The sequence below is a fragment of the Passer domesticus genome, chromosome 3 (assembly GCF_036417665.1).
Source record: "Passer domesticus isolate bPasDom1 chromosome 3, bPasDom1.hap1, whole genome shotgun sequence".
Lineage (NCBI taxonomy): Eukaryota > Metazoa > Chordata > Aves > Passeriformes > Passeridae > Passer > Passer domesticus.
In genome coordinates this window covers 90641592-90666665 of record NC_087476.1, presented here as the reverse complement: position 1 = coordinate 90666665, position 25074 = coordinate 90641592, and the positions used below count along the sequence as shown (strand labels likewise).

The 25074-nt window shown below is 42.0% G+C and overlaps 1 protein-coding gene across 4 annotated transcripts in view; it reads right to left on the bottom strand.

The window, feature by feature from the left end:
- The window catches only part of KCNH1 (potassium voltage-gated channel subfamily H member 1), a 175195-nt gene extending 150478 nt beyond the window's left edge, over positions 1-24717 (bottom strand). For all 4 annotated transcript variants that reach the window (XR_010359182.1, XR_010359183.1, XM_064414325.1 and 1 more), the window contains exons 1-4: positions 24481-24717; positions 12821-12944; positions 12476-12582; positions 2509-2637 (exon numbers count right to left, since the gene is read on the bottom strand). Coding sequence is in view for 2 of the 4 variants with exons in the window: in XM_064414325.1 (XP_064270395.1) it covers positions 2509-2637; positions 12476-12582; positions 12821-12944; positions 24481-24553 (433 nt within the window). In the remaining 2 variants the exon portion in view is untranslated. The remainder of the gene's footprint in view (positions 1-2508; positions 2638-12475; positions 12583-12820; positions 12945-24480) is intronic.
- Between the last annotated feature and the right edge of the window lie 357 nt (positions 24718-25074).

The following is a 25074-nucleotide window of genomic DNA, read 5'->3' as shown; positions in this document are numbered from 1 at the left end:
AGGCTTAGCCTGACAGATTAGTTGCTCTTTATGTAGTACAAGAACATGATCGATTTAATGTTTTTCTTTACGCAGACATACAGGCATTGATTTTGAAAATCTTAAATGCTTTAAACTATAATGTCCTGCAACTGTGAAAAGAGCACATTTTATTAACATATCTGCATCTACGGCAACCTATTACATACTAAGTACTCATAAGCATAAGAAACTGATTACACATACAAACACAGTAAAAAGGAAAGTACTTGCTAAGCTGACTGAAGGTGAAAGAAGGAAAAATAATTGATTTAGCAATCAGTTTTCAGTTCAGTTTTAGTTTTTCAGATTGAGAGTTCATTTGGGTTGAGAATATGAGAAACATTCATAAAAGTTTCAAAGAAAACTGCCCTCTTTCAAAAGCATGCTACAGAGTTCCTACACTGCACACAGCACAATGAATATGCCCTCTTCAAAGCTCATGTGTGTTAATTTTCTTAGAACAAGTTAGTACAATTTTACCTTTTTAGATCTTCCTAAGTCATTTTACATCACATTTTACTCTGTGAATCCCAGAGCCTACTACAGATCATTATCTAACACCCCATACCTGCCTTTTCTTTCCCCTCTCACAGCATAGAATTGCACAACTAGATCTAACATTAAAGATATGGACACACATGTAAAATTCTGTTTGACAAATCAGCTCCTCCAAGAAATTGCTCATCTAGCCATTAAGCGATTAATACAATATCACACAACAAAATTCCTACGACAAGTATATTATGGAAGAAAAAGGGATAAATTAAGGATGAAAACAGAAAGTGCAGTTCCATTTATATAAAGATTGATTTGTGTATAAAGTGACAGAGAACTCTTTACCATCATGAAACTTCTGCAACTTTATTAATTTTAGGAAATCCAGAAAAAATATTTGGAAGACTCATCTAGTGCACAAGCCCTTCTGTACATAAAGACATGGCACTCAGGGAAAGAGTGAAGAGCTGTGAATTAGTGGCCTCTAAATGATACATTCAGTTCTTCTGTTTGCAACCTCTGTTAGTCACTTTGCGAGTTTCTGTGGGCCAGAGGGAGAAATTCCGCTTATCATCAACTCCTCTGCAAGTCCATGCATTTATGTATAGGTTTGGTGCCTATACTGCTGTAGATGTGCAACCACTGAGAATTACCATGCTCACTGCAAGAACAGCAAAATTTCAAGATACAAAGGAGATTTAAAAAGAAAAACAAAACTATAATTCCCTCTCTTCAACATACTTGTATTGAAAAAAAGGAAGTTAAAGTGTTTCTTTGTGTTAAAAGCCAGGGACAAACTGCCTATCTCTACTACATTAGGGAACCCCTGTGAAAGGAAAAGGACACAGCTACCACTCCTGACTAAAAGTCCTGCTTATCAACTGACTAAATGAAGCAAGGGCCTTCACTACCAGCAAATAAATGAGAGCCAGCTTTACTGCATCATGCTTATTTATCTGTGCTGTCACTCCTCATCAGTATACAGTGAGCACCATTAGGCAGGGAAAAAATAGACCCAAACAAATAGCATTAACAGGAGAAAAAAATTACCCACATAGTCTGAAAGAGGGTATATTTGTCAAGGTTGTACTTCCTTTTTCATGGTAACAGGTGTTTCCACTTTGAGAAACTATGTTTTTAAAGAATAACATTTTGAGAACAAATGTAAATCAGTTCATCTTCACAGTAAGTTTCCTGTTTAATTTAATACTACAAATATTATTAAATACTACAAAAATGCAAACAACAGGAGAACTTACATCCTTTTTTACCCCAGAGGATGCAAGTCTCTTTAATCCTCCATAGGGTACAAAAGGTCTATTTCTGACGGGATCTGAACCCAAGTGAAAGTTTATGCTGCTGTCACAGCTGAGTTTGCTTCCAGGATTCCAGGCTGCAGCTCAGCAAAGGGTTAAGAGCAGAACACTGCAGCGCTACTTCACCCTCCAGGACAGTTTAAGCCTGATTCCACTTAAGATAACTGGAATCTCTTCACATAGGCTAAAGGAAACTAGAACAGAACTTAAGCATAAGAAATCTCATAATAATGACAAGTAACATCGAGTCAGGCAGAATTTAATTACTCTGATCTTTGCTAGACTCAGCCAGCGTTGATTCCTCAGTTTTTTCATACAGTTTCACACACAATTTGTACAGGACTGTTGAGCAACACTGTGAGTCCTTGAGGCCTGTGCTGGAGAGTGGGTTAATAGTGTATTTTAAAGAAAGAACAGTACCTATTTACTATGTAAACTGGGCTTTCTGAAGCACTTGGGGCTTTCATTAGCAATGACCCTTTCCAGTGCAGGCCAGAACAATTTTACTAAAGAAATCAGCAACCATTTCTTGCACAAATGTCATCCCCAGTGGCACAGCTACAAGCTATTTTAACATTTAATTCTTTGGCTTGGGTATTTAAAGGACTTCAGCTCTTCCAAGACCAGGGCAAACAAACAAAAGCAGCATAAATATATAATTGTGAAAAAGACCAACCTTTACATGAATCATCCTCGATGGGCTGCTTGAAAGCCGTTATGTCATTGAAAGTGCAAAGAAATAAAACCACTTTATCCTGCTCATTTCGAATTGGAGCAATTTTCACAAAGAACCAGACAGGTGTTCCTGGAAACAAACACATCAAAGAGTTGGTCAATGGCAGGCAGAACAGTAAATGTGCCAGCTTAGATGTTTACATCTCAAATCAGCCATCTGTAGAAGTTACTTTAATGTTGGCTGTTTTTACAAACACCTATTTAGAACAATAACAAAGCAGCTGACAAGTCTGTTATTAAAGTTCTCTGCTCTGTCTCTTCTTAACTTTTTAATCTTCCAGGAATCACCCTATTTCTGAACTTCACCTGCAAAGTTAACACTTGAACTTAAGAACTGCTTTGTGATCTCCTGAAAGAAGAGTCCCATGCATGTACAAAGGCTGCACACAACAGTGTCTTGCTGGTTCTTGAAGTATTTGAGAATGGGCCAGCTGTGCCTAGGACATGAGCATAACACAGAGTCTCAATTCATAAATATGACCAGTTTGGTCAACTTCCCTGCTAACCGAGAATGTCCTAAAAAAGACCATGCCCTAACTACTACAGTAGCCTATGTCTAGCTTCAAAGCTGGACTCCAGGAGCTCTGGCCCAGCCTGCAAATTCCCCCATACAAGAGATTCCACCTTCACAAGCTGTTTTCCAGCTTGCCTTGGCCTGAACCTGCTCCAAATCACTCCAGTGTGAAGAAAGACTCCACTGAATTCAGGAGAGAACAAGCCATTAGGACCAGAACACATGAAGCTGTGGATGGGATCAAGTTGTACTGCATGGAACTGCACCTTTCTAATTACTGCAGCAGATGAACTGCTAACTAAAACTGCTTGAGAGTTTAAGTCTGCACATCACAGAAAAAGATGGTCCCACAATATGACCCTTCAGATGCTGTTGCTGCCATTTCTCCTTGACCTCTATCCACACAGATCACCTTGAGGAGAGAATCTGTCAGGCAGCCCTGCCTTTCCATATTTCTGGCAGTTCTCCTGAGACTGCTGAGAAGACCCTAGTGATACCAATGAAGTTCCATGTAACAAGGCAGTGTCTACCACTCGTTTCACAGGACTCAGCACTGAGTCCTGATTTTAGTGATATGTTATTATTATTATTATTATATTATTATTGAGTATAAACTGATTGGAGGGCTCAGAACAAAGCACTTGGCTCCTGTATGCAATAATATGACCACCCTGAAGGCACCATTTTTAAGTCTGCAGTCTTAACTTTACAGATAAAAAGATGACTTCTCCAACTCCGAGGTACATCACAGTAGGGACACTCCAGACCTCAGCCTTCAGGGAGTTTGTACACGGGCTTTCAGACTGTCCCTATACCCTCAGAGGTTATGAAAACAACTCACCATTGCCTTTGCAAGCACAAGAAGCAAGAGACAGAGAATTCAGGCTTGATTGCTGTGAGCAACATTTTTTTTTTATATGTCCCTTTAGAGATTTGTTTGCAGAGAAGGGTCTACATACCAGGGGCCAAAATAAGATCAGCAGGAGCTTGACCCTCTGGGAAAGCCAGAATAAAGAGCACCACACAATCTTTTTCACTCATGTGGCAAAATCCATTTTAGAAACAGCGATCTTAGAAGACTATTCATTTTCTTCTCAGTCACAGGACCCTTCTCTATGCTAGTGATCAGATTCTCTTTCACCTGAATTGCTCAGTATTTTACAATGAGCACGACATGGCATATTTCATGCAACAGTTTTTAGTAATAAGGGCAAATCGTGTTTCCTGGCTGTCAAAGGGTCATAAGAAAACCTCAGGTATCTTACAAGTTACTGTCCAAAAAAGGAAGCAAAGGCAGCTTTTTTCCCAGCTATGTTAATATAAGAGAAATTGTTGTTACCAGTGCCTCACCTGGCTGTTTCCCAGCCTCAGTGCTGAGCAATCTTTTCTGGCTACAGAAAGGTAGGGCATCTCCAAAACCCATGGACAACTTCCATAAACCAAGTTCAATTCCTAAGGCTCCCACTGTGCCTTCATAACACACAAGCAGTTTCAAACTCTGGCTGAGATTCCATGCCATATGTACAGCCACTTCTATAAACAGCAGGGTCTATGATGCATGGAGGCCTCTGCTCAAAAAGCAGAGAAATCCAGATGGAATCACTGGTGGCCATTTCTGAAATATGCCTGCATGGCAGAAAGTATTCAAGGGTCAATATACCTTTTTTTTTTTTTAAAGAATTAACATTCCTGAACAGCCCCCTCCAGAAAAGTATGAACAAACAAACATGCTAAGTGTGAAAGAAGATTCAGCAAAGTAACCGTGCCAGTAAAATCATCACTGACTTGCTAATGAGCTTAGAAGACAGTGCCACAAAGCAGCCAACAGCAATTTTCTAGACAGTAACACCCTTTACGCTACCCTTTCTCAAGAGCTCCTGAAATTGCCTATCTCAATTTCTTCTTGCCTACTTCTTTTTCCCAGCTTCACATGTGAACTATTCTGAGGCTGATCAAATCTGTATCCTGCTTTTACAGAGACTCCTTGGTGACTAACTGCGTTTCATTTTACCCACTTCAACACCCTTCACTAACACTGCAACTTTTTAATCAGCCAGGATCTCCATCAACAGCATTGCTTTTTGATCTTTATCTACATGCACTTTTTTTGATTAGGGATTTTTTTTTCCTCCCCAAAACACTTTGTATTGTTTTACTACTTCAAGCTGCAGCTATTCTGCTACGGGCTGCTCACAATATTAACCTTCATAGCATTGAGGCTGAATTACACACTCAGTTTCTTCTCTGCTTCTCATAGCTATAAAAACTTACTACTGTGCTTTTGAAGACACTGTACTCAACACAGAAAGGAAGAAATTCACCCTCTTATTCTGGATATTTGTCAGATGCATGATGTCACCTTCCCTTTATGGTTATGCTACAGTATGTTGCTGCAAGAATTTCCTAACATGTTCTGAATGCAGCAAGAGGACTTTTCCCAATAACCTGTTGAAGGCTGCTGCAGGGCAAGGAGCTTTTATCAGCAGGGTTTTTCCTTTCTGACTCCCTTGACTCCCACTCATGTGTTGCATTATTTATAGGAAGAAGGAAGACAAAACACTTTTTACCTAGAACCAAGTCTATAACTTAGTGATACGTCCCACAGGCTAAAAGAAAGAGACAGATGTTCTTGACAGCTAAAAGTAGGCAGGTTTGATGAAATGCACTATTTGGGTATCCCTGTAATTTCCAGAGTGCCACCATCAGAGCAACAAGCAAAATCAGGGTGGCATGCAAGGCCTGCAGAAATCATCTTCCAGTTTGGGATCTACACAGTAACACTACAAAGGCAGAATTAAGTAGATAGAAAATTCTGTACCTGCCTCCAGAACATTGTATTTTCCCTGCAGTGTATTCCCTAACATCTTGTCAGTGTCTCTTGTGAATAGAAGATAAGTGGATATAAAAATACAGTCATGAGGTGAGTGCTCATAGTGCTGGGTTACATGGGCCTTCCACAGAGCTCTGCAACCAGGAGCTCATTCACAGCAGAGCTGGGATCTGAAACGTGGGAACACACCAATGGCTCAGCCAAGAAGTGGCCATGCTCAGCTTTTGTGCTGCATACTGGTTTAATTATCAGAAGAATTTTACTTCTTAAACAGTTTATTTAACTATTAAACAGGAAAGCCTAAAGTATAAACTACTTATAAATCAGGTCAGAAACCAGAATTTCAACGTCCTACAGGCAGCCCTCATGCTCTTGGTGTCAAAGCCAACATCCCTGCTCAGCCAGACAACCATGACTAGCAGGAGGCACAAAAAAGGCCATTTTAATGAAAAATGTGATTTTCAGATTCAGCCTGTGGTTATTCAGGCAGTGAAACTGCAGCATGTCCCAGTGTTCTCACAGCAAAACAAGAGCAACTTCCCAGTCTGCACTGATGCACAGTCACACAGAAAGTGTTTACCAGTGTTTCCAACAATATATCTACTTCCATTTACATTTTGTCTTTAGTCCTGGCAAGCTCTCTCCCTGGTAAAGTTCAGTGATAATACCAGTGCACAAACAAAAAAAGTAAACACTCATGAGCTACATTGGCTTCTGTTAGGTTTGGGTGAGAGAGAAGTGAGAGAATCCAGTGTTTGTCTAGTGGCATAGCACCAATCATGTTAGGAAAGGGAATGCCCCTTCAAAGCTGCAGGACAAGCAGTGTGGACAACTGAGAAGAAATGAAAATCTACAATGAATGCCTGACAGCAGCCATAGGACCAGCCTGGCTCGTGGTACCAAAGTTACATAGCCAATCCAGAGTTAACAGGTGCAGCTCTTGATAGGCTTTTATGATCTAAGCACAGTTCTTATGATGTTGCCTTAAAGCAAAGACAATTTTAAGGGCTGTTATTCAACTCCCAAGTCTTCTCCAGACTAACACACACTAAATGTCTGCATTCCTTTCAATTTCCCATCTGAAAAACAAATATATCTTCCCTATCCTTTTTTGCAGTCCTGTGTCTTTCAACAATATGTTCAGCTTCTTGCTGGGCAGGAACACCAGCATTTCACATGCTATTTAACTTTGATTGAAGTCTTTCAGAAATTCTTACATCATCAAAGTGAAAGAGATCTTAAAGTTCTATTCCAGCTTCTCCACAAGCATACTATTGAGCTCTCCTAAGTTTTCCCTCCTGCCAAACAAAAACAGGTTGTATGAAAATCCAAACCACTATTTAAATGTGCTCTTTGCCCATACCTTGAGCCATTTAACAAAGAGGCCAACTGTTTTTCAAAACTATAAAAAGCACAGTTTAAATAAAACTGGAATACACAATTTTTCTTTCCACTAATTAAACCAAAATTAATTTTAAAATACAATGAAAGAAAATGTTTTGACAATTCAGCTGACATCTACACTGTCATTAATGAATGGGCCAAGCCTCCTCTAAGCAGCACAACCTCTGCATTACTTGATAATGTCTCAGTCAAACAGACAAGTCATCAGACACATATTGTCCTGAAGGGAAACAGTCTGGCAGTATGGAAATAGAAATGTGCCCTTTCTCCACCAATTCTACATGCAGCAATGCAGACATCAGGAATTAATTTCTATTAACAGCATGGCTGACCATTACAGCCACCCTGTTTAGGGTTTCACTTCTTCCCAGGTACTCAGTATGAGATTGTTTCTCTCTCTCCCACACAGACTGAACAGTTTGTGCAATGTCAAACTAGCCAACCAGCCGATGAGGTGTGAGCAGAGAGAATTTGGCAAGCCATTATACCAGATTTTAACCAGGTGTTCAGAGAAGCCCGTGACATTTGACAGTGCAAGACAAAGAACAAAAGTCTTCCTACAGACTCTAGTTTTGAGCAGAGAGTGTGTACCAAATGAGAACAGACCAGATCAGCCTGAAACTCACCACTCTTTTAAAGAGTAAACCTTTAAAATACAATCCCACCACTTTTAAAGCTGTTACCTTCGGGCCTTCTCTATCTGGTGCTTGGATGCTGTGGCACCTAATGCTTCTAAAGGTCAGATCCTTACATGCTAAGATAAGGAAAATCAATTTTAGTCCCCAAAGGTGGAATTGCTGTTCACAAGGGTTATCCTGTGACACTAAAACAGCACAGTAGAAAACAAGGTTCAGCACAGAGTCTTGTACTACAGTAGTGCTGGCACAGTTCATTTGATTCTGAGTTCTCTGAAGAACAGAACATGAGTATAAGGAAGACACAGTCAAGTTTTGAGATCTTTTTTCCATTTACCACCAGAAAAATACTTAAGGATTACTGCTGGGAGTTCTGTACATATTTGTGGAGAAGACAGTAGGCTTTGCTTGCCAACACATTTGAAGACAATGATAAATGGGAATTACCGGTTTTATGAGTCCAAAATATTTAATTTGACCTTGCTGAAGGTAAGTGAACTCACACAGATGGATTTCACAGGAGATGCAGGTGCGCATACTGCTTGACAAATAATGGAGCTACACTTCAGTGAGAGGTTGAGGAGGATACCTGTCACTTGATTCCAACACCCTCATTCTTTCCTGCTTCTGTTCCTATGCAACGACATGGGCTAGCAAAGATTTCCATCTGGAGACACTACAGGCACAGCACACACAAGTATAAATGGGTTTACATGGTTTGAACCAATGACAGTTGTGAGAAACTCTTTGTCATAAATGGGCTGGTGGGCAATCACAGGTCTACCACCCTGAAGTGAATTTTGCTTCCTATAAATTAGGATGGGGTTGTTTGCTTTTGAACTTCTATAGAAAGCACTGGTCCCAAAGATAAATGCTAATAGAATCTACCAAATCACTGTTTTAGGCTGATTTGTCATTCTCTGACATCTGAAGCCTTTCTAATACACTGGGGGAAGAAGGGAGAAGGAAGTAGGGGAGAAGATAGTGCACATGTTAAAATGAAAATTTAAAAAATCAAACAATCAAATAAAAAAATCATATACAAATATTCATGCTGTTAAATTTGTTAAATATTTAAGCACCCAGGAAACGGGGAAGTGAAGCCCAGCAAAATCAAAAGTGCATCCAAGCCTTTGGGACTCTCACCATAATAACTCTCACTACTCAGCAAAACCTACTGCTTTACCAAACTGCTTTGCAGTGTGCAAAATAGTTACCTACAGCCAAGCCAGCATTCTGGCAAGCATTCTGCTGGTCCTATCAGTAGAAAACTACTGAGACATAAAAAAAAAGGTGTCTTAACACTCTCTCTGCAGCACAGCTGCAGACCATAAGCAATGGGAATGCCTCTGCTCAGACAGGGGACACTTGAAGACTCTTTCTAACTCTTGATGCACTTCACCTTTGACGAGTTCACCCCACTTCAAATATTCTTCCACTAAAGTGGGTCAAGTACTGCATAGAAAAGGGGGTTAGATTTCAATTGGACACCACCTCTTCAGGGGCAGATAGAAGCAAGTGAATTTTGTATTCTTATAAAAATATACTTCATCAGTAATGAATGCAAGTGCATATAGAACAAGCCTGCTTTTGCACTGCTTGCATGCCAGGCCTACATTGTTGACAAAATACAAGACAAAGAAAATCCAAGTTGAATTGATTCAGCCATTTTTAACTCATGATGCTGACCATAAAGTATAAAAACTTAAGTGGCTGTCAAAGTCTCATAAGAAGTTAGATGTTTAAAACACATCAATTCAGATAAGGTAAGACATGGCTAAGGCTAGATATAAAATATTTATTAATACATAAGCTGTACCCTTCCTTGGAATAAGTTCATTTATCTCCACTGACTTCAGATTTAGTAATGTTTTCATTTTCCCATATAAAAATAAACAATACTCCAGAAACACTGGGCGCTCACATCTAATTAAACAATGGAACTGAAGCTCTCATGTGAAATTACTGTCAATCTGTCTGTTGTCATTTCGCAGTCCTGATTAAAGAAAGCTTTGTCTCCTTCCAGGTATGACAATGAATCCCCACTGAATGCAATTGGATGGCATGAAAGTAACAATGACAAAAATCTGATGGCTATGCACCTGTTTGCTCTAATTGCTTCCAATTATCCTGAAGAAGCTCTGTATTTCTGGGAAGCAATTCTTCCAGAGAATAACAATGATTTTTACATATCTGCTAAGTTATCAAGGGCCTTGCTCAAGGAATCATCAAATCTCTATCACATCTTAACTTCAAGTTCTGAAAACAGGGAGTATAGTCACTTTTGGATGTGGGGAGGACTGGACAAAGCAAGGGAAGGCCAGGGTAGAGGCAGCAGCCATAAATGCAAACATGATAAAGGCAGGAAATTGTATGCTGTTTCTAGAGTGAATATTGTGAACTGCAACGAAGTTTGTGGATATACTGCACCTATCAAGAGCTGGATGGGGTATTCTTATCAGGCAACCAAATAAATACTAAAACTGGGTCACCACCACGGAGAGTGCCATGTAAAATAAAAAAAATAGCCTATCACTTCTAGCAGCATCATTAAATGTCTCAATCTGCTTCGACACGTAAGACCAGGGAATAATTGTTTCTCAGAGAAAGAAAGAAATAGCTGCTGCTCCCAAAAGTACAAGATTGACTTGCACTACAGACATCATTATTAACTCAAAACTCCTATTTTGTTTTTCTTTGTTCCTCTAAAAGGATAGAGACTGTACTGTTAAAACAGCCAGGATTACATTAAATGTGCAGGCTGTGGAAAATGTACCAATTATCCAACAACTCAAAACTGGGAAAAAAAATTGCTATTTGTCATGTCTGTTAGTTTATAAAGAGGCAGTAGACAGGTAAAGAACATGAAAAATCTATTTCCCTGACTAATTTGAAAAAGAAAAACAGAATGGGGAAAGAACAGAGAGACCAAACAGAAGAAACAAAGAGCAGGAAAAAAAGATGCCTAACAAAACTCAGGGTCCTTTCCCAAGCTTTCAAACTGAGAGCAGGTTAGAACCAATTGGATTCATGATCTGAACCATTGCCACAGTTGCAGGCAGAGGTAGGGTGACCACAAAGGAAAGGCCACTTAGCAGTCTGGGTGCTAAGTGACTGGTAAATAGAACAGTGTTTTTCTGTGATGTGGCTTATATTGAAAAAAAGTTCCAGGATGTCCCCATTTTGAAATTTCTCAGTTAAAACTCCCTTGTGTTATTAGTCAGTCTCTGTAACAGTAGTTAATGTATCTGTAAAGCTGCAAATCTAACAAACATTAGATGCTCTGCAGTTTGTTAACCTTGAAAGCAAGCTCTGTGCTTTGCTTTTTGCCATGCCTGTGACCCCCTGTGCACAGAGCAGAGCCCTGGCAGCGCCGTCCTTCGGCACGTCTCACGACACAGCTACTGCACAGCTGGGCTTCCTTCGAGGCCACCTCTCCTCAGAGGGGTACACAGCAGGGCAGGAAATATTCCTCACTCCACGGTTACCTTGCTTTAAATCTGCATAAAAAGACAGAGAGGCCCCAGGCTCCACTGCAGGCCATATGCTGCAGCATGACAGAAGAGTAGCTGCATTGTCTCTTGGTGCCAAATCACTGATAACTAAGAGAGAATTCCAGACTCTCCTAGATCCCAGCACTGCAGCTTATTTACTTGGGTTTGGATGCATAGATGTGAGCTGCATACGGTCCCCATGGCCACAAACTGAGCTGGGAACAGAAATCAGCTTTTAGAAAATAGGTAAATATGGGAGACAAGTAGCCCTAGGAGGAAAGCAGCACAAAGCAGGGCCATACAGACTGTGCATACAGGCACTACCAGCTTCATTATTAGAAGGCAAAATTGTTAAGAGCAAAGTAAGTTACAGAATGCAATTTTTTCAGCTTAACATCTGGCCAGGCTGAAGACCTCAGTGTATTTACACTTCAGGTGACATTGAGTAGATAAAAATAACTGCATAACATAGTCCACACTAGGTGAGACGGCAAGTTTGGGTCAAGTAGTTCATCTGCTGACATGTGCAGTTACAGACTGACTGAATTTCCCAGAAAAAAAAATCATGTGCCAGTTAAGGATTTTTTGTCCAAAACAAAAGATGTTTCACCTGACAACATCAGAAGTAGTTCAGTTTCTAAAACAAAAGATGGGTTCTTTTTATTCCAAAATTACTATATACTGGCTTTGCTACATCAGGTTGTTAAAAACTTTACATGTTCTCTGTAGTGGAAACTTACCTAAACCTAACTTGTGTACTACCATTGTTGATGGAATCTTCAGTGTTGTCTTAAAGCATCACAGACAAATTACTCGAAATGTCAGAACAAATTAGAAAGCTTCCTCTGCCTCCCTGAGTGACTTTCATCTCTAATGTTCTCATTTCTCCCTTTCAGACCAAGTGGCAGAACTGGGGCTTATTTAGCCCTAGATAAAGCACTGTCCTCCAGGGTGACAGAATTGCAGCTTACACTACAATTAAGAACAACTTTACACACCTACATTAATGAACAAACCAATCGACTACTCACTGTTCTTCTTGTACATCAAGATTTCAAAGGAGTTCATCTCATAGTTCTCAAATGTTTGCCGGACCTTGTCAATTGTATCTTTGTCTGTCAGCTCTCCATACATAAAACTGCAAACAAATGGAGAAATTCAAGTCAGAAAAGACACAAAGCCATTTGTTTACTGTGTAAAAGAGACCCATTTAGAAATGGCTCTTCTTTGATTCTGTTTCACCTGGAAAGCATATTTGACAGATGTAGCCCCAGGAGATAAAAGACAAAACTGGAATAAACAGATTACTTTTCTCCTGGAGCAACAGGCACAACACTACAAGCTATTTAACAGAAAATAAATCTGTTCTCAAATACCTGCAGGTGCTGCTTTTTTGCATAACTTCTGCTCTGTGATATCCTGATAATTTGCAAAATCCATCGTTGCTGTAGACAATGGGCCAATCCACGATCTGGGCATTACCCAGGACAAAATTAGTATCTGAAAAAACACATCAGTTAGACATTAGTCAAAGCTATGGTTGCATTAGAGGAAATACTCATTTCAGAACCCAATCCCAATTCTTCAGTCCCTGCACAATTTTCCCAGATATCATTCCCACTGCAGTCAACAGGATTATTCCTGGTTTTAATTTTAAGTAAATTTTTATTTTTAATAAGGAGTTAATTACTCAGAGCATAAATAAAACACATGATTGTTAAGCTGGTAAAATTCATCTCTTGACTGAAGACAGATCCACCAAACTGTTCCTCTGTGCCACATGCACTGATTCACATGACACTCAGTTTAAATATGAAGCCTCTTACAAGTGGCCAAACCAACACATGAGCAATACTTCTTCTCCCTGAATGCAGACACAGGGCCTCCTCTCAACACTGCCTCCACTGCTGGCCACACAAGCTCAAACACTTGTGTACAGCACAGCACTCCAAACTAAGGGCTAGCAATTACACCAGTAGCAGGAAAAAAGAAAATTAAGCAGGGTTCACGCCTCCATTCTTGCTGGGGCTGTGCGTGCCACATTTTTTATGATTTGCCAACTCAAACCTACACCTGTGCCAAGAGAGACAGCAGTGCTGCTCCCTGGACATTGGCAGGCAGCAGGAGATGGTGGCTCCTGCCACAGCTGCAAAGACCCTCTGGCTTTTGGAAGAAAGGCTGGGCAGTCAAGAGGCACTCATCTTTAAGGAGTTTTTACAGGAGTCCACCACACTGTCTACTTTTCAGTATCAATTTCCAGCTGCTCACACATCCAAAGATCTCAAAGCTTCCTCCAACCAAATGACATTTTACCTATTAATTGCAGAGAGTTTAGTTTGTTTCAATTTTCCCTTTCAAAATCTTTCAGCCCAAACTTCAAGTGGGTTTAAACAAAGCAGTTCTGTAGTTAAGCTAAATCCACTGCCCAATTCCACAAACATGATTAAGTGTATTTTTACACACTCTTTAGAATGAAATACACCAGTAATATAACTTCAGGTTATTTTAGCTGCTTTGTGTCTCACAGCCTCTTTTAAATACCATGGGTTTTACTTAGTTGAAGCACTTTCTCCCCAAAACAATAGTCCTCTTTTACCCCTTCCTACAAATAAGTAAACCAAGTAAACCAAGTCATTTCTCACTGCTAAAGCAAGTGCTTTTGTGTGTCTGTTATAAACACTACATTAGACTGTGTTAGGGTATTTTAAAATTTCATCAGGAAGTACAAAAAATGACAAAAATGACAAAAAAAAAAGGCAAATACAAATGTTAGACAAGGTCCTGCCCTGATCTGAATAGTGTTATTCCATGCATGAATTGCTTAAGAATTGCTTCTGACTGCCTTCCCTTCTCAAAAGGTAACTTTCCCTTCTCTCCACTTCTTAAAGAGTTCCTGTTAAGAATTTGCCTGCCTTTCACACTTAAACCTTTTTGTCTTCAGATAAATAATCTCTTGGGTTTTTTCATTGAAGGCTATATAGGACACACTTCTGATAACCATCACTGTGATAATACTACTTTTATCTAGCCTTGCAAGGCTTATGTGAGTTACAACAATGCTCTTGTCTCCTATTTACAGGTGAAAACAAAGCCCTAAATCCATAAGGGATTTAAGCTCCAAAAGTTGAGACTGCAACAGTCTAGTCCCTGATGCCCAGCTCTCAAGGACTTGGGAGCTGGAAGCTCTGTGAGCATTGTTGGAAAGGAGAACTGAAAAACTTTAGCCCAGCAAGTGGAAATCTGACCAAGTTAAACCACAGAAAACAATGAAAAAGGGGGATATTTTAAGGTTGGGGGGTTTTTCCCTTTTCCCATGTTTGTTACAATACCTAACATTTTAACATGAGCCCAGTTCTCACAGTTAATACTCAACTCTTTGCCATTATTGCAGGAGCTGAAGAATCTTGTTCTCACTTATGTTTTGGCCCAGCAAAGCCCGATTTTTTTGGACTGGCAGTTTCCAAAGGATGCATAGAGAACATGCACACATTTCTCTCCCCCAACAGCAGTTTGGATGTTCTCCTAGAAGATGTAGGCTACTTTAGGGCAGTGAAAGCTCAGCCATTATTGCAGCTCTTGAGTGACTGTTCTAACCATCAAGTTACCACAGCAAATAGATGTCAACATCTTCACCACGTGAGTTTTTAAGTCAGTATGACTTGGCTGTTGTATTTTATGCACCCCTGTTAGTTAACACTGGGTGAACCTCTCTAGCATGTAGAGGTACAATGTTTCATGACAATCCAGGCTGGGTTTAGTCATGAGTTAGAAGCAAGCTGAGATTGTTATGCACCCATAAAGCTTTAAATGAAAAATTTTACACAACTATCAAACCAAAGAACAAGTCAGAGATTTTGATGATCCCATTGTTTCTTAAGTGTCTCTGCCTTCTAACCAATTCCAACCTCATGCATCTTGACCTTTCTTTGATCTGGGCTTTACACAGCTGACAAACACACTTCATTTCTTCAGAAGTGTCTCTGACAGCACTGTTTTGTCTATGTGAATGCTGGCAAGACACAGCATAAAATAAGGACTCCCACTTATAACTTCACTGCATAGCTTGTTCCGACAGACAACCCAGAAGTAGAAGGGCTGTTCTCATTGCTATCATTTACACTCAATTGCATTGACATCCCTGACAATGTGCTGCTTGAGGACAGCTCATAATCTGGTAATTTTTCCTAACGTAAGAAAATACTACATCCACTGAGGCAAATATTGCCATTCCATCTGCAGGGACACAGGGTCCCAGAGACCAGGAAACAGCTGTGGCTTTGTTACACAACAAGCATGAGGGATGCTCTAGTGACCTCTGAGTATCACAGAGCAGAGACTCTTGGGGACTCACAAGTGGGTCAGCAAGGCCAGGAAAGGAGTTGGCCAGAGGAACACCATGAGGAAATCCACTGCTAAATTCTCTTCAAAGACAGGGATGAAATGGACATAATAGTAATAGCAGCAGTATCAAAACTATTTGGTGACTTGAAGCACCTCTTTGAAAGGACTCAGTGAACTCCCATACCTGGAAATCAGTTTCTATCACAATGGCAACTGTGTTAGCAGTATTGTCTGGCCCAAGACGAAGCTGTAAGCATCACTGGCCCTTCTTGTGAGCTTGAAGAAAACATGAGCTAGAACTAGAGAGGGCAGCCTCATATACAAGACCTGGGCTTCTGGTTTGTGTTGCATTTGGCACAGTCTGAACAAGACCTTTGGCAGGCAAGGAAATATGCAGAGGTGCAGCACACAGCACAGCATGTTGCAGAAACACAGTAAGAGCTGTAACATCACAAAGGCAGCACAATTACTTGTATGAGTAGGGCAGGCTTGTGCATCACGGATTACTTTGTGAAGTGCATCACTTCATATTTTCTAGTCTGCATTTTCCCCAGGTTAGTTCTGCTCACTGCAGTATACCCTCGTCAGCAGCAGCACACTCAAATGTCAGATCCAGTTTGGGTTATCACTTTAAAGTAGACATAGCCACTTAAAAGCAACAAGAAAAACATTTTAGCTCCTTCCAAAATGTAAGAATGGAATTCACTCAGTCACTGAAACCAGTACTTTCCTCCACTCAGAAAACAGACCATCACAGAAGAATCAGAAAATCTCTTTCTAAATAACCTTGGTCCTTTAAACAGTAACAATCACAGGTGTCTACAGCAGCCATCTTACCAAAACTCCTCTATCTACTGAATCCTACTGTTACACTTAGTACTTTGTTTAACCAAAACTGTCCATCAGCTTCCAGAATTCCTGTAGATAAGCTGCACCCACAGACATTTATCTGACCAGAACTAACTGACTAAGGAGTGGTCACCTCCTTGCACGAAAGTAGAGCAAGTTACTGAAACGTTTCTCCCCTACCATTCATTGCCCTGCACAGTTACATATTCTCTCCCACTGCATCCCAACATGGATCGTGCCAAGCTGAGACCCTCCCACCGCTTTCCAGAGTCCAGCACACCGGTTCTATCTTCCCTGTCCCACCAGTGATGCACAGCCCCTCTTCTGGGACACAGTGGCAGAAGGTCGGAGACCAACAGCCAAACATATTCCCACAGCACTGCCAGACACATTCCCACACTGAAGGTGTTCCCTCATTGCAGAGAGGAGGGGGAAACCTCTGCCCAGGCAGTTCTAGTGCAGACCTTGGTAACAAGAGAGGCTGGTGCCCACTGCACTTTCCCATATCTGGGTCAGTCAAATCCCCCAGGGCGCTTGGGTTTGTGTAACACACAAATGTGATGGAAATATATTAATCTGTTTTCCCACAGTCATCATACAAATTCAACACTCAAAAGGTTTATTCCAAATTTATTACCCCCTGAGTAAAAGGAGAACGAGGCTCGGTATGGTGGGAAGACCTGCTCCTCACCAAACTTGCTTGTTCTCCCATGAGAGACAAGGGAAGAGGGGAGGGGAGGGGAGGGGAGGGGAAGGGAAGGGAAGGGAAGGGAAGGGAAGGGAAGGGAAGGGAAGGGAAGGGAAGGGAAGGGAAGAGAAGAGAAGAGAAGAGGAGAGGAGAGGAGAGGAGAGGAGAGGAGAGGAGAGGAGAGGAGAGGAGAGGAGAGGAGAGGAGAGGAGAGGAGAGGAGAGGAGAGGAGAGGAGAGGAGAGGAGAGGAGAGGAGAGGAGAGGAGAGGAGAGGAGAGGAGAGGAGAGGAGAGGAGAGGAGAGGAGAGGAGAGGAGAGGAGAGGAGAGGAGAGGAGAGGAGAGGAGAGGAGAGGAGAGGAGAGGAGAGGAGAGGAGAGGAGAGGAGAGGAGAGGAGAGGAGAGGAGAGGAGAGGAGAGGAGAGGAGAGGAGAGGAGAGGAGAGGAGAGGAGAGGAGAGGAGAGGAGAGGAGAGGAGAGGAGAGGAGAGGAGAGGAGAGGAGAGGAGAGGAGAGGAGAGGAGAAGAGAAGAGAAGAGAAGAGAAGAGAAGAGAAGAGAAGAGAAGAGAAGAGAAGAGAAGAGAAGAGAAGAGAAGAGAAGAGAAGAGAAGAGAAGAGAAGAGAAGAGAAGAGAAGAGAAGAGAAGAGAAGAGAGAAGAGAAGAGAAGAGAAGAGAAGAGAAGAGGATTGCCCTCCTCATTTGAGACCACAGCCTCCCTCATGCTGGGTGATGACAGCACTGGTTATTGAGACCAGCAAGTCTTTTTTTATCCTGTCTCAAACTCTTCCCATGGATCTTCAGGGGAGAAAATCTAGTTTTTTAGCATTAGCAAGCACAAACCACTTCTACAGCAGAACTAAAGGAACTGCACATCACATGTGTCTCTTACCCCCTCCACCATGGAGCAGGGGTGGAGGATACAGCCACTGCTGCCTGAGCTGGGCCCAGAACAGCAGAGATGCTGTGTCACAGCCAGCGTAAGAAATGTGCAGCAGGCAAAAATCATGTGCCACTGTCATAGCAGTAAAGATTGTATCATACAGCTTAAGGACAAGGGACACGTGGTATTTACAAACTTGTGACTTTGCATAACAAACAGCATCATTTGGATACTGGGGGGAAAAGAGATTGCATCATTTCTGTCTAATTTCTTCCCAGAGCATAGAAATCAAACATTGTGTGCAAGTAGGCCTGTCAAAATTGCTAACAAAGGATAGGTATGTAATAATCTTTGCTCATGTTTAGTCTTAGCTTTGAAAAAAAAAGTAAAACAGAAGCACTTAGTCACACTGATTAGTTACATTGTTCAGATGTAACTTCTGAGATCAAAATATGGCCCTAAGTCAGTTCAAATAAGTCACACTGAATTTCAAGTACTTATTCAATCCTTTCTTTGCACACATGTGATTCGAAACTTGCACTTCAGGGACCAACCACATTTTCACCCTGACAGAAGTGGTGTAACTGTAGTCAAAGCAAGCACAGACCTGCTCAAATCACAGAAAAACTATTCATATGGTAGAACAAAAATAATAATGAATAATTCTGCTCTTCCACCCACATCCTCCTGTGGAAGTCAGGGGTGTTACACGAATATTCACGTTCACTCAGTATCTCCTGGTATTCATCCCTACAATGGAAGTGCTTCAGTGCTTAAATATCCCATTGAACAACTTGATCTCTCTACAGGATAATGATATAGTGGCCTCAAAATCATCCATTCCTAATATTGAGGTCAAAATTTCTAAGCTCACTGTAATACAAAAAACATAAACTCCCATAGATAGGTTCGTTTGGCTGTTTTGAAAAAGTTTTTTATAACTATTTATTTAATTTCCAAAACAAAATTGATTTAAAAGTTCCTTGGTTGCTATAGCATGAGCACAATTCCCTAAATATAGATATTTCATGTTTATTCAAACATGACTTACACTGTCATGTGTACACTAGAGCAAAGTGCAAGTGCAAGTTGAAAAGAATTATTAAAAAATTTGTATCATCAGTTGTTCCACAAATAACAAGAGACTCCAACTAAAGCAACAACTTCAAGTGAGTCACTTTAAATCATTACAGAAAATGAATGCTAACTGCAGCCAGCAGAATAGACAAAAAACTACCTTTTCCATCTCAACATTCTTACTTTGCATTGTTATTGAAAATATTTCACAGTAGGCATCTACCATGAGAAAAGTTTAAATTGAAAATTATGCATCATTTTAACACCTGTAGTTATAAAATTGCCATAATTACCTATATATATTTTTTTTCAATAAAGCATATTGTTGCAGAATAACAGAAGAAGAAGAATAGCTGAAATGGCACCAAATTTGTTCCAAAGGTGTCATATGTATTTTATGGACAGCATGATTTGTCACCTATCCTTGAAGTACTGTCCATATTGAGAAACCTAAAAAATCCAACACAATTCCCCCTAAAAAAAACCCCAAAAATAAGCACTAAAACACAAATCCCACAACATTTACACACATGTGACGTTAGAATGAGATATTTAGATGATTTTCAGAAATGAGAAAGTTCATCAGTTGGTAAGAGGCAGACATTGCACCACTCTCATTAAAGGACAAAACCACTGTTTAGCAGAGAGAGTTCATCATTCAGCTGGTCAGGGTGTTTGTTTTTCCCATCCCATATCCAGAAAAGGCATACTTTAGTTGCATTGGTCATGAGTCTTTCTTTAGTTTAAAGAAGCCATTTGATTTACTGATTATAGCCTTAAAAATATTTGATACGAGACCTAACTCTCCACTCATTTTTATCTATGTGTTACAAAAATGCATTAACCAATTCTCCAATGAGTGAGTTTCATTAAGATTTGTTTTATAATCTTGCTCTAGGATTTAATGTAAAACAGGATTGATACATTGAATTATCACAGGAGAAGTTCTTGAGCTTTCAGAACATTAATTTTAAAGCACATTGCCTGCCATCTCTGTGCTGTACATTTTTTCCCTTACTCTCTATAAAAGTAATTTTAACAAAATCAGGTCGTACATTCCTAAATGCATAAAGGCACAAATTCAAAACCAGTCTTCTGGCCTTGTAAAAGCCAGCAGAAAAAAACCCCCACATTTTACATTCAATTCCAGTGATACTGAGAAAAAAAGACTGTCAGTGTGAATAGGTATTTCAATGTCCTGATCAACTGTGTGAAAAGCATGGGTGAAAATATATGTGTCTCCACAGTTGTTAACATGGGAAAGAAGGAAGATCAGGAAGCAATAAAACCCATTGTTTCATTCTCTTCTGGGAAAATGTCCTTAACACAGAACCTACAAGCTGTCCTCTTGCAGTTTCTGAAGATCTGCTGTTTTCATTCCTCATTCTCTGTTAAGTTTTCTTTGCATTTTTCTCTGGCTGAACACAAAAACAGTCTTTTCAGTTTCAGAAGTGTTTACAATGAAGTTAATTTCTCTCCTAGGTCTCAGATGATGGTACAAGGTTAGCATGCCCAGGATGCGCAATGTTTATTGTACTGGGACTTTATAGCCTGTAATGAAAGCAATGCCATAAATCATGCAAATGTCTGTTATACTCAAGATCTATGTCTGAAGGTGCTTTTTCTTCTCTCTACAGGGAACTCTCTGCATTCTCCATCAAAAGATGCAGGTTTGCTTCCATAACTGATGTCTCCTTAGTGTGTTCCCAGGGGATTTTGTGAAAGGAAAATTAAATTCACACAAGCCTTATGCCTTCTAACTTACCCTTCTTCCAATCTCCTTATTTTGTCCATAAATCAGAAGAGTACCTGTGACTTCCATTGAAATTCCAAAGCCATGTAAACACAGGACTTACTTTTGCCATTCTTATACATGCACAATTATCACACACTTCAATGAGAATCTTGACTAAGGAAGGACTGAAGAATTTGGCTGGCATTTACATAAATCAAAACCAATTTTTTTCTCCTGATATTGATAAAGCATTGGAATATCACAAATAACCACTATCCTCTACAATAAGCTGCACCAGTTGACTTGGGTGCCCTGGCCATGATCCAGGTTTATAACTGTTATTATTACAGTGCTTGTATACTGTGGATGTATTACATTACCAAGAAAAACATTAATATCACATTAGCAGGACCCATCAGGGGCTAGTGATTCTTTATATACTCCACTGTGTTACAGCATGGACTCATTTTCTGTCCCACTGGGTGTTCTGGTCTTTAAATATTTCAATGCTTCAAAGAATTTTTTGTCAGCCAACCACTGCATGCAACATTTATTTTTCTAGCTCTGCACGGTAGTATAGAAACACATATTTTGAACATTAAATACAAGATGATCAGAATTATGGTGTCCCTCATTTCAAAGAAGGACAGACCTTAAGCTCACACTTCGTGCAGAAGGTCTTTGTGTGAGAAGAAATCACAAAGGACCAAACAAGGTCCACATGTCTAGAAGATGACATGTTACATGTTCTTTCCTGTGTGTGCTTTCTAAGGCCATCCCATCCTCTCTTTACTCCAGTGTGTGGGAAGGAAGTGCTTTGCAGCTCTAACCCTAGCACAGCTCTTTTGGCTGCCGTTCAGTGCATGAGAATCTGTCTCAGTTGATTTGCAGCCTGTGAAGAAGCTCTCATTCCTAATAATTCTGAAGCAGACAATTCAGACCAAAGGAGTTGGAGGTGAGCCTTGCTGCAGAAGGCGTGCTATAAACATGAGCCAAATTTTAACCCTAATGGAAAAAACCCTGAACTTGCATGTCTATGTACACTGCTACTACCTTTAGCCACAGAATGTGCATCAGCTCACCAGTCCCACTTCTAACACGAAAGAAGGGCTGGCCAAAGAATTCCTTGTTAAATCTGCTGGTAAAATAATGGTGTAATTAGTGCTGTCCTTAAAGCAATGCTTGCAAAAGAGGCTGTATGGCCATTCCTTTGTTACCACCGTACGGCCCCTTCCACTGAGTTAACACCCCCGCCCCAAAACGCTCTTTCCTCAGTCCACCCGTGACTGATGATACGCGTGTCATGTACAAGTTCCTTCATGTGAAACACTTAGTACATTCTTTCTGTTCAATGACAAAATTCCTCTTTTCAAAGGGAATCCTCTGCAAATTAGGAGCATTCCTGTATCTGTATCAGCTCAATATCTGTTGGCACAACTCAACTTGCTTGCATGTGCCAGCAAATACGAGCTTGACAACAAGCCCAAGGTTTATTTGGCAAATCCCAAATGGCGTAGACAGCTTCATTGTGGGTGACATTACTACCCAATTGAAGGAAACCAAGAAAGGGGAGCCAAACCTCAAGCTTTATGGGCCCATTTAAGCACTCATCCTGTGGGCATCCCAAATCATCTCAATGGCCAAGTAGGCAGGACAAGATGAGACGTGGCATTTTTCCGTACTGCCCCCGTGCTGGTCACCACAGCCCTGCCTCAGCACGAGAGAAAGGAGTCTATCCTTATCTCTTAAAAAAGACTAGGGTTAGAAAAACTGATTCATCCAACACTGGTACATGACAGCATCACATTTCCAGCAAAACTGGATTTGGTCCAGCAAAAACTTGAAGGCACATCACAGAAGAAATAGGGTTCGAAACCTGAGTCAATTCCCTAAGCTTATCCTAGTAAGTTCTGAATTGTGAATCATTTCTCACCAAGCTTAATCTAAAAACTTGTATTGATTACAGTCCTCAGGACTTGCTGAGCATTTGGAAATGGAGTGCTGTCATTCTACCCGTGCTGTCTAGCACCATGCTCTGTTATGACACCTTCTTAATAATGGGGAAAGAGAGGTAGAAACAGAGCATAGGGGGAATCATGCAGCAGAAGCTATATCCAAGCCTCAACTGATTTATTGCATCGAGGCTTTGGCACTGAAAGCCAAAAGAGGAAATTGGTTTTTAATGAAGAAAATAATCTACAGAGTCAAGACAGTTTTGAGAAAAACCTTCAATAAATGTTGTTGGAAGATTAGAGAAGCAGCCTGAATGTGATGACACGTAACATTCATTTTTAAAGACATTAAAAAAAAAATAAGAGGGTAAGCTTCACTGTACAACTCGAGAGTAATTTTTTCAGGAATGCAGCCTCCAGCCCCCTTCCTTCCACAGGAAAGTTGCAGAGAGAAATAACCTATAAAAAGAGCCTCACAATTTCATGTGAAAATATGGTCTTATCAAAGGCTAGTTCTCCAATAATACTGCCTAATTTAAAAAATTTGAAAATTATTCTTGGGATCATTTGAGTTTTTAGCTGCTTATCAAGAGGGTTAATTTTCTTTGCCTTATCAGAACAAACGGACTATGTTTTTAATTAATTAACTCATTTCATCTTCAAAAGGAGCTTGATCCTCATATTCTCAACCACACTACGAGTTCGTAATCCCTGAAGTAACCCCACTGAAGTCACTAGAACATTAAAAATGGCACAACTGAGGCTCGGGGCTTTAAAAGAAATGCACATGCCTAGGTTAAACAAATCCAAGAACGCCTGCATGGTTGCCGGCTTACAGGGGGAGCAGCTTTTGGTAAGTCCCTAAGTGAAAGAATCTGGATAGCATTAATACATATTTGCATGCAATTGTGAAATTCGAGGCATTTTCCACTCTACAGTTTTCCAAGAGACAGACCTGGTTACAGTGCACTAGGAGAGGGAAAAAAAGAAAGGAAAAAAAAAAAAAAAAAAAGAAAAAAAAAAGGCAATATTTGCCCTCAGCCTTTAAAATGGCAAACTCTCTCCTCACTTACGCCAAACCTTCCCTTTCAGCCCGGGCAGGCAGCCCTGGACGATGCCCCCGCACCGGGCTCTCTCAGCCCAGGGACCATCTTGAATCCCCGCACCTCCTCCCGGTCCGGAGCCGCCGCCGCCCCCGCCGCTCGCCGGACGCCCGGAGCCCCCCGGGCCGGGCCGGGCGCTGCCCCCGCTGGCCCCGGGGCGCGGATCCCGGCCCGCCGCTGGGCTCCAGCCGTGCCGGCGCACCTGCAGCCCGAGCCCCGCCGCCCGCGCCGGGGGCTCTCGGCAGGACCTGGGCGGCGCAGCCCGCACCGGCTCCGGCACCTGGATGCGCCGCTTCGGCGGAGCCGCCCGGCAGCGGCCGGGGCTCGGCGCCCCCCGCCCGGCGCTGTCCCCGTCGAGGTCGCGGCGGGCTCCTTGCGGCCGGCGAGAGCTCGCCCCCGGTGCCCCCTTACCGTTAGACCTTCGCACGATGTTCTCCAGGAACGTGTTCTGAGGCGCCACCAGCCCTCGCCTTCCCCCGGCCATAGTCGCTCAGCGGGAGCGCAGCGCGGCGCGGAGGCTCCGCTCAGGGCCGCGCCGACCCGCGCTCTGCCGCGCCGCCGCCCGCCCGCCCCGCGCGCCTCATGCCCCCGCCGGGACCGGCACCAGCGGCTGTGCGGCACCGCCGCCGCCGCCTCCCGCGCACCGCAGCCCCGCGCCGCCGCCGGCCCGCCCCGCAGCGACCCCCGCCGGCCGCCGCCGCGCCGCAACGCCGGGGCTGCAGCGCCATCGTCTGGGGCCCGCGCCGCGCCGCCAGCCCCGGCAGCGCTCGGCCCGTCCGCGGCCTCTTCCCCGCTCAGGGGCGGCTGCCGCCGGGCTCGACCCCTCGCCGATGAGAAACGCGGAGTGCTCGAAGGCCGCTCACGAACTCCCGGCAGCCGCTGTCTCGGCGGCGGGAGGCACCGCTACATCCCACCCCGGGAGGGTCCCGCGAAGCTCCCGAGACTTTGCTCGCCGCCCTCATCCCGGGTCGCGCTTCACGCTTGCCTGCGATGATTTCTGTTAGA